Source organism: Diadema antillarum, unplaced genomic scaffold, assembly GCF_040938485.1.
Source record: "Diadema antillarum isolate AM-2024a unplaced genomic scaffold, OU_Dant_1.0 seq00000178_RagTag, whole genome shotgun sequence".
Lineage (NCBI taxonomy): Eukaryota > Metazoa > Echinodermata > Echinoidea > Diadematoida > Diadematidae > Diadema > Diadema antillarum.
This window is the reverse complement of record NW_027271245.1, coordinates 399423-416138: the sequence shown is the minus strand read 5'-3', so window position 1 is coordinate 416138 and position 16716 is coordinate 399423. Positions and strand designations below refer to the sequence as shown.

The 16716-nt window shown below is 37.9% G+C and overlaps 1 protein-coding gene and 1 long non-coding RNA gene across 2 annotated transcripts in view; one reads left to right on the top strand and one right to left on the bottom strand.

Moving 5' to 3' along the window:
* Positions 1–16716, top strand: part of LOC139728436 (cyclin-dependent kinase 17-like) — a 112721-nt gene that overhangs the window by 71295 nt on the left and 24710 nt on the right. Inside the window, exons 7-8 of the mRNA XM_071639380.1 lie at positions 2057–2151; positions 3094–3156. Coding sequence (XP_071495481.1) covers positions 2057–2151; positions 3094–3156 — 158 coding nt within the window. The remainder of the gene's footprint in view (positions 1–2056; positions 2152–3093; positions 3157–16716) is intronic.
* LOC139728437 (uncharacterized) lies at positions 11714–13775 on the bottom strand. The gene is made up of 3 exons (XR_011710807.1): positions 13578–13775; positions 12624–12757; positions 11714–11846 (listed from the first exon to the last, which is right to left on the bottom strand). It is a non-coding gene; the product is annotated as an uncharacterized lncRNA (long non-coding RNA).

Below are 16716 nucleotides of genomic sequence, written 5' to 3'. Positions count from 1 at the left end.
CACTCTAAGAGTGTAACTCTCAGCAATATTGTCTTCTTTTTAATGGGGGGGGGGGGGAGAGTGTTTGATTGTATCATAATAACAGCAACACCACAACTTGACACCAGACCATAATGTCCCCCTTTAATGGTTTGACCTAAGAGGAGATTAGTGGATGCTGTTTAGCTGTGAGAAGGCGGGCCCAGAGAAATCCAATCACAGGCTTCCTCCGTGCTTGCTGCCTTGTCTAAGTGGATCTCCTGCCTAGCAACGGTGATCAAGTTTTAGATGCTTCTTGATTCAAGGATAAAATTTCAAATGTTAGGCGTTCAAAGATGTAAACATGACTGTTGGACGAAACCCACTTTCCCTGTCACGCCACTCCCAGTGACAGGGACAAGTACAGATATTTGCATAGATAACTGGAGCTTGGTAGAAACGTGGTGTACAGTCCAAGCATGGTTTTCTGGAAGCTAACATGAAAGTGACAGAAAACAAAAATTATGTTTTTCATTGACTATTATTAGACGGCAGACATTAGAAGACACGTGCACAGATAAGGTTCAGAGAAAACTGTAAAGTTTATAGTTTTAAAAAGAATGGAAAATAAAGATGAAAGTGGAAACACAGGAAATTTTTCATGAAAACTGAAGGGAGAATGATGGTAGATCCACTTTCCCTTTTCGTTGAGGACAAACATTTGCACAGATGTCATTGAGCAACGTGATTTTATACTTTACTTTAAGTATTCCAGCTACTGTAAAAGTGGAAATTTTCACAGTGTTGAAATTTCCACGCATTTCGTGCAACCTGATACTAGCGTGAAAATAAAAGCACGCGAATATTTTTGCTTGCCACATGTTCCAGCAGTTGATGTCTTGATTCCGTGGAATTAAAGACACCCGAAACTCTTCTTACCCGGTCAAGGGCAAAAAATTAGTCGCGTGAAAATATCAACTTTTACAGTATTTTGGGGTGAAGTAAACTTACTCACATGACAATTAAAGTTGTTCTTTAAATGAGCATGTGTCATAAGCAGAGATCTATAACATTCTTCTTCTTCTTTTTTTTTTTTTTTGTTGAAGAAAAAGATCAACAGGATACACTTTATTTTCAAGTCTCCTAACTACTTTATGAGTTGTAGCTGCAGGTTTTATAGCAAAAGTTTCATTAAGATAGATGTTTCACATTGACAAGTTGGTAGTGCCTATAGATCTTGTTTCTGATGTGGATGTGACCTCTTGACCTTTGATACTGAGTGAGTGGGAGAGTGAGTATGAATCAATGACTTTGCCAGGAGTCTATGGAGGTAATTAGATAAGGGCCTAATGAATTGTCCAGGATTGGACAGTTGTACTCAGGCCTCAGAAGCACATGTTCTGATCTGCAGATGGAACCTGTCATGACACATATTCGATATCATTTTTATCAACGCCCGATAGAGGGGAACGTGTTGTAATCCCTCAGATTTGGCTTGGACATAGTCATATCTCCTGAACCCATTAGTAACCTGGATGTTTCATTTCAGGGTTAACCTATATTTTTGGTTTTCCTGCTGCTCAGCAAAACTGAAAGTGTTCGAAAGCTGCCAGGAAATCATAGTAGAGGTTGCTTGTGTCAACCATGAGAGGCGTGTACTGCAATGTTTGTAGTTTCATGTGTATACCAAAATACGTAGCCTGACTTGAATTCATCGATGAAAGAGAAAGTTGTCAAATTCTGACAATTTCAAGCAATTCCAGGCAAAAGGGACTTAACTGGTACTAATTTAGATGACTCGATTTCACTACAGCTGTAGCAACAGTTAAGAAAGTGCTACTATATGTGATATTGTATCAGAAGATGTTAAAATTGCAGTGCTAAGGTATCATCCAGTGCTTGCGTAGTATTGCATCTCGATCTGTTCTCATTAAACAGCGTTAAGTTTTTTTTCCTCTCTTTTCAGTATAATCTTTCTTCTTGTTCATACTGTCATTCGTTCATTCCTTCGTTCTCCCTCTCTTTCCATCTGCATCTCCTCCTTATCTCATGTGCAGTCCACATTTAAACGTTCTGTCATTCCGTCTCTCTCTTCCAGTGTCTCTCCTCAAGGGCCTGAAGCACAACAACATTGTGACTCTCCATGACATAGTGCACACCGAGAAGTCTCTCACGTTAGTCTTTGAATACCTGGTAAGAAAGTCACCGCTCCTAGCCGTATTATGTCCCTGTTTGCCCCATCGCAGCCATAATCTATGGATCATCATCAGCCAGCGGAAACGCAACAAACAAACCCCCCAAAATAAGCAACTTGATATGTTTTGATCAAAACTGAGACCAACAAATATTGTTGTGCAATTCTAGCCAGAAAACATGCAACAAGTTTGCGTTTAGTATTCCTAAAGAGTGAATTTTGAATTAAATTGCTAAAATCATACTCTGTTAATCAGTAAACCTCGCAGCAAACTTGTACAAGTAATAAGAGAGTCCGATTACCAGTGATTTCTGGTTGTGGATTTGATGAATTATCCAAATTTCTCCTTGGCCTAGTACCTCCCTTTAACTCGCACACCAGGTCTGTTTTGTAGACAGTACACTGAAAATGAAATGGAGGTAAATTTCCATAGATTATTCCAGCTTGTACGTCGTGGGATTTCTGATACATGCTTTACCACTTCTGTGTGTATTAGGTGGTCATTGATATATTACTTTCACTTTTTTGTTTAGCTTCATAAGTGCCATGCTGACAGTGTAAATGTTGATGGACTCTTCAAAATTCAGTCATGTATGCTCTTGGAATGTTGTCCACTATTGCACAAAATGTGAATGGTCCAGTCATATTGGGGAAATTGTTATGGTTTGGGGGTTCTTGTTGTTGTTGTTGTTGTTTTTTTGTATGATTTGAATTATGGTGACAAATCATCGGTGTCAATCTGAATTTTACAGATGTAATTGGAGTTGTTAAGGCTTATTGGTTTCTTACTGAACCTGCACCTCTCTTTCTGTTTTTTTCGGGGGGGGGGGGGGGGGGGGGGGTGGGGTGGGATATATCTTTGTCTCTTTAGTTTACTGCATTCCTGTTGTTTGCTATGTACTTATTCCACTTTATGTGCATGTCTATTTTGTTGCTTGCAGGAAAAGGACTTGAAACAGTACATGGATGATTGTGGAAATATAATGAACATGAACAATGTTAAGGTGAGTTACATTGAGTTACTCGCGTTACATTGTGGAGCGGTAATGCTAGCCTTTGATCTATCCTTCCTTGTGCCATTTTGCTTTTCTCGATGTGATAATGCCTTTACAAAGGGAAGAGCAATTCACATTCCTTCAAACGTGTTCAATTAAAAAATGCAACAATGGAAAGCAGCACCAACCAGCACCAAAAGAAATATTTATTTTTTTATTATTTTTTTTTTTTTGAGACTACCAGGATGTCAGAGACCTCGTGTTTGCAAGCTCATGAAACAAACCACTGATGTGCACCGGCTTCTTGTTGGCAACTGTATTGCATTATGATGTAAGGAATGCCAGTGGTTATTGTTGTTAAACTTCAATACACACCCGGAGAGGAAGTAGTGTATGCTATTTTTTGTTTGTTTGTTTTTTGTTTGTTTATTTTGATTGTGTTTTTTTTTTGTGTGTGTGTTCGTTTTGTTGGGTGGGCGTGGTTTGCTAAAAATTTCAATATAATGTATAATATTACAAAATCTCATGATGTCTTTGATTATTAACAGATAGGAAAACAAATGAAGAAGATGAGATTACATTTATATTTGTGACTGGCATATCTTAGGGAAGGGATATTTATTCTCACTAGCGTTCTACCGCGGGATCCCGCAAATTTGCGGTAGGACGATTTGCCGAACGCGTAATACGCGCTGAACGTTTTTTTCCTCGCGCAGCGGCAGGGGAAAAAAAATCGTGCGGAGGAACGCGGTAGGACGCCGATCGTCCTGCCGCGGTAGGACGGGCGTGATTCATTCTTCGTGTGCACGCAACTACGGGCAGATACTGAAGTGGTGCACGCACATCCTTTCCCCGTCGATCGGATCTGTGGAACAACCTTTGTAACGTTTGATGCATGTACGATACACTCGTACACTGGCGCTGAAAATCTAGTTTTGATAATACATGTATCATGTTGTAGTGTATATTTGGGCGGCTCGTGTGTTTCACGCGGGGTTAGTAACGGTGCGTTTCAATTTTTGAGTTCTCACGATCGTATTAAAACATAGACACTGTGGTCTTTCTTTCGATCTCAACATCAGCAAAACTGCGTTTGACTTGTTTGCACTTTACGAATTCTTTGAGCTCTGTCACAGCACGATCATGACAAAGTTTTATCAAATTCTTTCGAAATCATGCTCAGCAAAACTGCGTGTGATTTGTGTACAAATATACAATCTAGCAAATTATTTGGGCTCTCTCCAGCACGATCATGACATTTTTTATCCAATTTTATCTTTTTTTTTGTTCGATCTCACTTTCAGGAAAATTGCGAGTATTATTTTTTTTTCTTTGAGTTTGTACAGTACGATCATGACATGTGAAGTAAACTTCAATCTATATCACACACTTTCTCATATTATAGTGTTAGTAAAGTTTGGCAAGCGTTTTTTGACCGAATCGGGCAAGCAAATCATTTTGAAGTCATCCTTTTCCCCCACATTTTCCCTGAGCTCCAATATCAATAAACCCATAAAAATCGAGCATACGGAAGCCCTAAACTAACGACTGTCTAGCGCTGCCACGCAGTTTCAACAACTTTCTAACACTTACTTTTCGATGAAACACGAACACTCGAGAGATCGCTATGATCGGAAGTATACGAGTTGGAATGTACTTGAATATTCCATTGCAATTTGTGTGTGAATAATATTCCGTAGTGACAAAGCCCAATATTTTGGCAGTAAAAGTAGCCACAGCAGAGAAAACTGCGCCGTTTTCTGCTCGCCGTAAGCTGTTTGCAGGTGAGTATAGGTGACCCCCCTCGTAAACAGCCATACAGTAACTGTTTGTGCACCACGTGTCTGTAGAGCACGCAGTGTGGAATTCGGAGAAACAAAACAGAACGCAGTCACGTAGACAAAGTTGTGAACACCAACTTGACCAAGAAGGAAAACATGAAAGATCCCACGATGGCAAGGTGCCAGACTTGGGGAAGGGTGGGGTGGTAGAATAGAGAGCATTCAACAAAGGAAACCGCGCGCACTGGTGCATTCCTGGAGGTTATTTACAGTCTGGGGCCAGGGGGAAAGCAAGTCGAAGACCGAGGGCGAAGACCAAGGATGTCAAACATTACGATTGTTATCACAGGCTATTTTTTTCTTTTTCCTCTCATTTCTTATCTGTATGATCTTTCATTTATCGGTAAAAAAAAAACAGTAATTGATGTCAGGATTCAAATAACTTTTTTTTTGTGTGTGTGTGTGTGTGTGTGCCTTATTTTCTTTTCTGCTAAATTATATATCTTACCTGAATTATCACCACTGATCGGGAAAAAAAAACAACAGTAACTGTTCGTTTCTCACAGTTCACGACCCGATGTTTTTGTTTTTCTTATAAAGAAAAAAAAAATGAAAGAGAAAAAAAGTTTCGGTTTTCCGAAGGTTCGCTTTACCAAATATGAAAAAAGAAGAAGAAAAGTTTAGTAATTTTGAAGGTTTGTTGATTCGAAAGCGAAACACAATGTGTAATTCTGAAGATTCCGCAATCCCGAAACTATATAATAGGCCCTTAGTTTCGTACCACACAGACCTTTACATGAGAGTTCGTTTTAAGATTATCAAACTTTTTCTCAGATTTACAAACCCTGGGAATATTCGTATTAACGAACCCTTACATTTTCTTTAAAAAACATCTGGAGATTTTGCGTGTTTCAGATTCGAAATAACGGGGTCATCACGAGACCGACACCCACGACTCATACAGCCCACGAGTTCGACATTGAAAACAGGTCCATGAGTCATACAGGTCACGAGTCATAGAGCCCACGAGTTCGACGCTTGACAAATGAAGTTCATGAGTTCGACACTCGGTAAAAACGGCTCACGAGTTCGACATGAATAAAAACAGCCCACGAGTTCGATGGATACAACACGGGATTTAATGTGTCGGTCTCGTACGCCTTTTTTGCTTACGTTAAATGGGTTTTTCAAATACCGGTTACTGATTGGGTAAACACAGTCACGTGATGAGGCACATTGGTTATGTTCGCCCATGGGCAGCCTGTCCCATTTTTGTAATGTTCTCCCATGGGAAAACATTTAGGATAAATTTGCCTATTCCGTATACAATGTGAAAATTAAAGCAGATGACCGATAATCGTAATGCGTACGAAAGTGTGATAATTTGACTAACCCATATAGGCCTAATCTAACAGATGATGACTTTTGTTGTCGGGAACATGTACCAAACATTCCACCATCAGGGTTTGAAACACTATTTCGGGAGACTGTAAGTTCCTCGACTTCGTCTCGGGACTTATAACCTCCCTCAATAGCATTTCAAACCCTTCGGATGGAACATTCGGTATTTTCCCTCCCCCGCCAGTGGACATCATCTATGTCGAACTCAGGGCTGTATGACTCGTGAGGTGTATGACTCCTGGACTGTATATTATTATGTAAATATGACTCGTGGGTGTCGGTATCGTGACGTACATGCACCCGAAATAACGGAACATCAGAATTTTCTTTCAACGGAATAATGAATACAGTGCCTGAAAGAAATCAACCACTCTAAACCAAAAGATATACTTATTTGTTACGATTATATCTCCACGTTTTCTATACCTCCTTGTAAGGTATCACTCACTGCTATATGAATACTCCTCGATAAAAAGTAAACTATGTCGAACCATGTAGTTAACTTATCTTGCCTGAAAGATTTTGTCTTTTCTTGGTTATCCCTAATAACCAGAAGGTTCGATAATAAAAAAGAATAAATATATAAAAAAAATGAGAGGAAGAAAGGATCGAAGGTTCGTTCATTTGATAACGAAAATTGATTCGGTATACTGCAAGTTCGTTTATCCGAAAAAGTTTCGTACGACGTGATTCATTCTCTGATCAACGAATCTTATTTCATTTCCAGAGAAACGAACCTTCGGAATAATGCCACAAGTCGGAAAAACGAACCTTGTTGATTATTTTCACATTGACAAACTTCTATAGTCGGCAGTGGGAGTCTGCGTGTATCGGATTTGCAATAACGAACCATCGGCATAACGAACCTCCTCCTTCTTCTTCTGTCGGAAAATGAACACCACGCCTAGAAATTATCGATAGTGTCGAATAAGAATGAAACTGATTTCTTATACCTCAAAGATTATTCTTTTCTGAACTTTCTCCCAATGCCCGAATAAAAACAGTGGTTTTAGAGCGTGTTGCTCTGAAGGTGCTTTATTCCAAAGGTTCGTGAATCCGAAAATGATGAATGATATGGCCTATCAAATTCTCCGAAGGTTTGCCAATCCGAAATGAAGGTTCGATTTTCTGATGGTTCGTTAGTTCATAATAATAATAATAATAATAATAATAATAATAATAATAATAATAATAATGATATATATATATATATAATGGTACTGTTCGTTATTCCGAAGGTTCGTTAATCCGAACATTTGTGGTGTTATTTCGAAGGTTCGGTAATCCAAAAATGAAATAAGGTTCGTTATTCCGAAGGTCCGTTGATCCGAAAATGAAATAGGGTCCGTAACGAACCTTCGGAATAAAGAGCTTTTATTTCATTTTCGGATTAACGAACCTTCGGAATAACGAACCTTATTTCATTTTCGGATTAATGAACCTTCGGAAGAACGAACCTTTGGAATAACGAATCTTCAGAACAACGAATCTTCGGACTAAAGAACCTTCGGAATAACGAATTGTAACCATAGTGTGTATATGTTGAAAATATGGTGTTATGTTGAGGCGCATGTAAACACAATGTTACCTACAAGAACACACGATTCACAAACTGGAATACAATCGTAATCTCAATTTGTGGAATTGATGAATTATATATCTACTCCTGACATTATTGTGATGAAAGAAAAAATATCTGCTTTTTTGAATCTCTCTAAAAAAAAATCGAGTGAAAATATTCACTCTCAAAGGATTGAATACAAAAAAAAGAGTGAATTTCGAGTGAATTTTGAGTGAAAATGTTCATTTTCACTCGTTTTAGAGTGACCTCAGGGATCACTCCAAAATCTTCGAGTGATCCCTGAGGTCACTCCAAAATGAGTGAAAATGAACATTTTCACTCAAAATTCACTCCAATTTCACACTAAATTCACTCTTTTTTGTATTCACTCCTTTAAGAGTGAATATTTTCACTCGATTTTTTTTTAGAGAGTACATGTGTGGCGGAGATGGGTTAAGATGATAGGTGAGTGGTCGAGTCACGACTTGATAATGTTTTCATCAGCGTATACTCCATTACAAACAGTTCAAAAAAATGGAGATATCAAGGAATGAAAATTAAATGAAAACACGCACCTATACAGAATCACGCACATATCCGTTTAAAGCTGACAGACATGGTAGGCGTGGGTGCTGTTCGTTTTTCCGAAGGTTCGTTAATCCGAAACACACAAATTCCCTATAATACCTAGAGAATCCGAAAATGAAAAAGGGTTCGTTAATCCGAACATTTTGTGGCGGTATTACGAAGGTTCGTTAATCCGAAAATGAAATAGGGTTCGTTGTTCTCAAAGGTTCGTTTATCCGAAAATGAAATTGGGTCCGTAGCGAACCTTCGGGATAACGAGCTTTGTTTCATTTTCTGATTAACGAACCTTATTTCATTTTCGGTTTAATGAACCTTCGGAATAACAAACGTAATCACTTTTTCAGATTATCGAACCTTCGGAATAACGAACCTTCGGACTAAAGAACCTTCGGAATAACGGACCTTCGGAATAACGAACTACAATCGGTAGGCGTAAATTCACACACGAATACACGATATACACCAAGCGACGAACTGGAATATAATCGTAATCTGAATATGTGGAATTGATTTTATCATTATTATTTTCATTTTTTCCTCTTCCTCTCCCTTCTTACGAAACTGTGATGATGAAGAAAAAAAATAATTTCTGCTTCTTGTAGTTAATTCATTATTATTACACTTGTGTGCGAAGGTAAGGTTATTCCGAAGGTTCGTAATTCAAAACAAATTTTCATCAAATACAATTATGTGCTCGTAAGCAGAAATTAGTAGAGACATACTCAGCAGCTCCAAAATTCGTATTTTGTCCTAAGAATAAAGATTCCTATGTTCACCGTTCATTGACTGCTTTATGTTATACCAAGGACGCAATATCTGATCTCCAAAAGCTTCGGAAGGGAGGGGAGGGGGGGGGGTGCGGAAACTCCAACTGCCTTTCAGGGGAGGGGGATACTTTGATCTTCTCAAGCGAGCTTTTGTGAGAGCGAATGCAAAACTTTTTTGGGTATTTTTAATTATCGTTTACTATAAAACATAGACATGCGTTGTTTTCAAGCTTTAAGTGTACACTCTAAAAAATACCTAGTCAGATATGACTAGAATCTCGTCGTATTTGACTAGATTATAGGATCCCAGGGGCACTTACTCTGTTCTAGTCATTTTTACTAGAAAAAACTAGTCACAGATTTTGAGTAGAAATCTAGTCAATGTTTATGACTAGAAAATCTAGTTGGTTTGACCGGTTTCTAGTAAAAGATGATTAGAATATACTGATCAGTTAATTGACTAGATATGTAGTCAGTGTTGTGATTCATGAATCTAGTCAAATTCAACTAGTTTCTATTCAAAATGACCAGAACATCTTTTCAATCTCACCTATCACACATCAGTCACAAATCAATTATGAATGCTATGACAAATTGTGTAACATTTAACTGACACAAATGCATATTTTATTCTGAACCAATAATCATCGGAACATGCTACTCGTAACACTGAGTATAAAGCTTGCAATGAATATTGCATTGATTCATGAACATTTATGATTTTTCATTCATTTTCTTTCATAACTCTCTCTTTGCAAATTGAAAATTCAGCATTATCAACAATGTGTGTAGAATACAAGGCATGTACACGAACGGTTTTTTTCCCCTCAAAATTAACATTCATTTTCACTCGGTCTTCCATGACATTCTACCTTGTCACATATCTCAAGTTTCCTAGATCATAACAAACGAGGCATCATGTAAACTACAATAATCAGGCTTTCAGTTGATAGCACATTTAACAATGGCAAGTTAATGATGATAGAGATCTAATTGATCGAACATGGGCTTACAAAAAAAAATGTTTCGGATAAAAAGTTCACATAGACAATTTGATAATTGATATTTGATAATATTGAGTGATTGATTTGATCAGGGAGCCCCACATACACACAGCTCTCCTGCATTGCGTTCGCACGCCCAGTCAATCGGCGAGTATAAACATGTATAGATAACGGGGATCAAATATTTGAAAAGAGTCAAAAAGTATGATTGTTCTCATTGGGTACGCTCAAACCCGGCCATCTTTGATCTCATACACAATGCTGAATCATTGTGCAGACTTCCATTCGGTTTGTAGATTCTGAAGTTGAACAATAAAACAATGAAATATCATTTTTGGCTCAAATCTCAAATTGCCAATGCTGATGAAGCCTTTTTTGATGAAGCATTTTTCTGAGGAAGATGACGGTTTTGAGATTCGAATTATGTTTAACTAAAAATGTCGCTATGGCGACTGGCATGCCTCCGCCATATCACATTATTCTCCATTAGGTGCAGGACATATTGCCAGTGTAAGACCCTATGTTACATGACTGGTACATAATGAATTTCTGGTGATTATACACAAAGTTCCATGACAGTACTTAAAGAGCCACTTTCAATATATGGATGAGCAAAATTTTAGCATTTTCACTTGACCCAAAACTTTTCCTACACAATCATTGTGCATTAATTTATTTGTGTATATTCATGTATGAATATACATATTTTCTCCGTATGAATATGGAGAAAGTAGTATAATTTCAGCATTCAATAATGCAATTTTAGCATTTTAAGGTGACCTTTGACCCTTGATCTTTGATTTCATGTCCCAAAACATCCACAGAGAAGCAATGTCAGGCAACACATGTACATTGTATATGCATTACGTTCCATGAAGATACCGTGAACCATTTCAAAAATATGAAGAAAAAGGTGAAATTTTAGCACTGTCACTCGACCTTTGACTTTTGACCTTTGAAACTACGTTGTTACTCTAACAAAGCATAGAATAAAAACGAATCAACCAAATATTATGATCTTGGTGTCATTTTCTTTTGCATCATATACACTATTTAATCTAGGCAACACAAAAAGGGCTTCTACAATAAGGCCACCAAAATCGACCATCCCTCCTTATTATGGCCAGCTCATATAAACCTGGACAATCCCAAAGAAAATTTCCACATGCCACAATCCACAAAATCAACTATATCTTCAGAAATAGATATGTGTTACAAAAACAGATCAATATACGATGTTACTGTTCGATGAACATTTCAATTCAGCGCCCTAGCTGGTGTACAGTGGAGCCCTTACGGCTTTACTCTTGCTCAACGAAGTTATTAAGCAATACAACAGAGGATGTTGGTGGACCATCACCCATTCCCAGCCCGTACACATACTTTTGCAAATATGTATGACTGCACTGCCAGCAGTAGTTGATGTCCAACACATAAGTAAGTTTGAAACATACATCTACTGCTTTCAGCAGAGATGTGCAAGGGATCGCATCTCCTTCAACAGCCACGAATGCCTGCTCCGGATTCTTTCTCTCCCCGAAGACCAGGACATGAGGTTCTCGTTTCCCTTCCAAATACATAGGCAGGTTCGTCCCATCTATATGTAAAAAAGCAAATAAAGAAATTTCTCTAATAGCTTTGATAAGAGATTAACAAACAGATAAAATACAAATATTCAAAATTTTGATCCACAACCAAGGCATAAAAGAGAAGTGCTTTTGAATAATCTAACCGATATAAAAACACAAACATCAATCAGTGTATCAAACATGAATTCTGTTGATACCATCATAAACATTGGGAGATTCATTCATTTTCTGAATTTGGAAAAAAAATATTGCCAATGGAAGCCCCCTTCATCTACATGATTTTGCCATGCCACTTTTATATCATTTTTTTTTTTACATTTCCTTCTGCACACCTCTATCTTCAGCCCTTCACCAGTTTATGGTTTTAATTTACTTGATCTTGCCTTACAATATATCAAGCAGACAGTGAGATAATTCCAGCTGCAGTAAACTATGGACATACGAAGCACATTTTATTATGGTGACTGTTATTGTTATCATTATCATTAGTAGTAGTAGCACTAGTGGTAATACTGTTATTAGTATTCTTATCATTATCATTAATAGAAATCCCATCGATTACTTACTAAATGAACAGGAATCAGCAAGCATTTTCAGAGCAATTTGACTATATGGTGAGTTAAAGGATAACTAAATGTCAATTAAAGGATAAAAGGAATGTGTTCACTTGACTGAATATATATAGATCTCAAGTGACAAATATTTCATAGCATGTCAACTGACCCATTCACACAACACAGGGTATTGCACTATTTTCAGTGTTAGATCCCTATTTCTATCATCACCTTCTCGACATTGATGAATGCAGGCATGCTCTCTTCCATAGTTGCACGCTGTACACTTCTCTGCCCCTGTTTCTTCACCCCAGCTGGAAACAACAGAGGAAGAACCTGTAGAGCCAGGTTGCTCTTCTCATCATCTAAGGAGAACACAAACATTAGCAAACAAGTTCATGAAATGTGGCACGTGGAGTTTTATTATCTTTTTGATACTTTCTCTCTGTAAAAATTCAAATGACAAAGAAGATACACATTTCAATTCCAATCATCCCTTATAAAGGTTGCATTCTCTAGAGGGTTGCATTTTTTTCTCAATCTATTACCAAAATTAGTTTTATTTCATTTATTCATATCAGAGTTTTTAATTTTAAATCTTTATCAAGACTCAGGAAAAGATTCATATTTTTCAAGGATTTCAAAAGATCAATAGATTATGTATCAAATTAAAGAACATTCAATGGTCTTTTAACCTGGTATTTGAAACAAAGAGAAACTTAATGCATGAGTGAACACATTCATTTTCTCTTCTAATGGATCCAACCCCCCCCCCCCCCGTCAAAAAAAAAAAAAAAAAAAAAAAAAAAACTACTACAGATGAATCCTCGACTGCACAGGGTCAAAATTTATGTCTCCACCTTTGCCAGATCAGGAATATGACAGTGTCATTGACATTACGTTTGTACGTAAACCATGCAGATTCCCCATCTACAGGCCAATGTTGTGATCCCAACTCTAATATGATCGTTGTCCCTCTCATATGCAAGTATGATTCATGTTTGATCCACCAAATAAATAGTTAGCACAAGAGTGTCCTTTTCACATATATAAACGCAATGACCTTGACCTTTAAAATTGTGACCCCAATATCTGCTTAGATCATTGTCCCTCCTATATAATGCATACACGAGTCAAATGGTTAAGTTCCCGTGAGAATTGTGCTATTTTCATGTAATGTGATACCTGAATGTGGATCTTCGACATTGAGAATCTTCTTCCACTGCACTTGTTTTTCTGCATATTCCAGAACTCTTGCTGACATTTTCGGCCATTTTTCGAAGAGGGCATCTGCAGAGTTCACTTTCGAAAAGTATCCGAAAGTCTTGATCAACCTGTGATATATAAAAGCAGAAGTTAACATGTAGGCACTTTCATTATAAAATTAACAAACCCCAATCATAACTTATGCATCATCAAAAATGGGATTTCATGATTAATTATTAAAAGATATTGAAAATTTCATGGTAAGAGCAAAGGGAAAACACATAGGATGTTCAAAATAAGACATTTTGGGATCAAAAGTCAAATTTATCCATTTATAAGATGTAACCACCTTATCCTATACTCATTCTCAATTACATTTTGGAAATCCTCTGGAAATTCATTTTTGAAAATGTATATCTTTAGGGATAGAATTGAAATATTTTAAGTTATGACCACTTTGATCCTGATACGTGTAGGTGCACAATATTTAGGTGTCCTAAAGGATACTTTTTTGTTTAACTTAAAAACTAGAAATGTCGTTATGCCACTAGCTGGTATGCCTCCGCCATATCACATTATTCTCCTAATGGGTACAGTACATATTGCCAGTGTGAGACCATAATATAACATGACTGGCACACAATCATTTTCTGGGGATTATACACCCAGTTCCATGACAGTACTTAGAGCCACATGACATCAGTTTGTCGAATTTCCCTTTAGATATGTCAGTGTCATTAGACTTTTAATTCTAGACGTAATTATAGTACATACACAGCCCTGTCGCTCAACCGGCTCCGCACGGCGTCTGGTCGGGCTATTCTAGACTAAGTCTAAAACTATTTTACACGCAAGTGCGCGCTTGCATAGTGAATGAGTGTGGACCTATTTCACGATAATGCCTCTAGAGCTTCTATTTAGGGGTTCTACATGAAGGCTAGACCTTTTGTCTGGAACTGGTGGTAGTTTCTACAGTAGACCTATAGATCCGAGGTCTAGGCTACCATTGTACCAAGCGCAAGTGTCAGTTAGATCTAGACCAAATGAGAAGAGGACTGAAAGGGCTTAGACTAGCAAAAATGAATACGTTGTAGTTAGAAGATCTAGACTAGATGTTCAATTACCAAGTATCTAGATCTATATTGTATTTGACTATATTTCTAGCTTATCGTATCAGGAAAAGATCAAGCAACTAAGACTAACTGCTAGATTCTAGTACGGTACTTTACATGCAAGTGCGCGCGTGCGAAGAAGTGAATGAGGACCTATTTCACAATATTATGCCTCTATACCTAGTACTTTACCTACATCCTTATACTATAGATCTACAGTTCTTCTACATGAAGGCTAGACCTTTTGTCTGGTACTACTGGTACAGCTGGTAGATAGGTCTAGGTCTACACTACAGTGCAGAGACTCGATAGATAGATCACCGGTCTATAGGATACCATTGTACCAAGTGCAGTTAGAACTAGGTGCCAAATAGATCTTGGACCGAAGGAAAGAGGACGGGTGGGGACCGACAGGGTTGAGCCAAAATGAATTAAGCCCCCTAAAATGACGGAGATCGGCTCGTTCGCCTGTGACTTGCGAGTGCGCGGTTGTTTGTGAATTCATTCGAAAAGTGAACCTTCTGCTAATTGAAAGGTAGTGAAGTGCGGTAAATCTGATTACATCATCGTAATCGTCTCTAACCAAATTAATAAAGACCTCCCAATATTGTAACAGCATATCTTACAATTGCTTGAAACCATATTTGTCACAAAGCCGATTTTGGGGGGATTCTTTTTTTTTTTTTTTTTTGCAATGTTCACCGATGTTTACGCTGCTAATCATCACGATCATTGCCGCCCAACAACGCAACGGTTCATGCAGCACGTTTTACACATTTACTTTTAGGCTAGGCGCGAACAATTTGAGGCAACTTGATAGGCCCAAGGCAGCAGCAGCTCTCCCCCGAGCTCGCCCAATTTTAGCGAATTATCTTTTTAGATAATACTGAATCAATACCTAATATGAAGCTGTACACTACAAGCTTCTAAACACGATTTAAAATATGCTACAAAATAAATACAGCGCTTACCCTCAAAATTTTTGATAAATTTGTCGAGGCCCCACTCAGAAAGCTTGTCATCCACAAACTCCATTTTGATCAAGTACAGTACGTACTAGCGTACGTACGTGGCGCTTATAGTAGCTAGGCGCGATGCGTTACATATACGCTCAGCATACACTCCTCACGGATCGTGCGATCGAGTACGCTTTTGCTCTCTGCCTGCGCCGCCATCTAGCTCTTTGCGTGCAGCGCGCAGACAAGAGCCAATCACGTTTCAAAGAAGTGTTGACAAGACGGTTCTAGCTAAAGCGTAAAAACGATTGACTCGATTGTAGTCAAATTTGCTTGAAAGTTGATAGAATTCTAGTCAAAATAACTAGAATTTAGTTGAAAAAATATGAACCAAAAATCTAGTCACAAAATGACTAGATATTTTTAAGAGTGTAAACATCACCATTTCCGAAGTATATTATTCCAGTTTTTTTCCCCTAACTATAATCTGAAAGTCTGCCACATGCATGATCGCTAAACGCCACGCTTTGCGTGGATGTGCCGAAGTACGAAACAGTTACAGCTCGTTATTCCGAAGGTTCGTTATTCCGAAGGCTCTTTAGTCCGAAGATTCGTTATTCCGAAGGTTCGTTGTTCCGAATTTCATTTTCGGATAAACGAATCTTCGGAATAACGAACCTTCGGAATAACGCCACAAATGTTCGGATTAACGAACCCTTTTTCCTTTTCGGATTAACGAGCCTCTAGGTATAGGGAATTTGCGTGTTTCGGATTAACGAACGTTCGGAATAACGAACAGCACCCGCACGAAACACGTGGTTTCACTCAATTCAAAGGAATGAGGTTATTGCAAGTTCGATGGATCGAATGCCCCCTCATGACTTAGTTGAAGAAATCAAGAAGTCTTTTACGAGCAAAGAAATAAAAATGAGAATGAAGAAAAGAAAAACCCTGAACGAAAGTTGCTAGCCAAAATATCTCAGTAAAATTTAGTGGAAATTTACTACAGTATATATATATATTTTTTCACAGGTAAAGTTCCTTCGAACT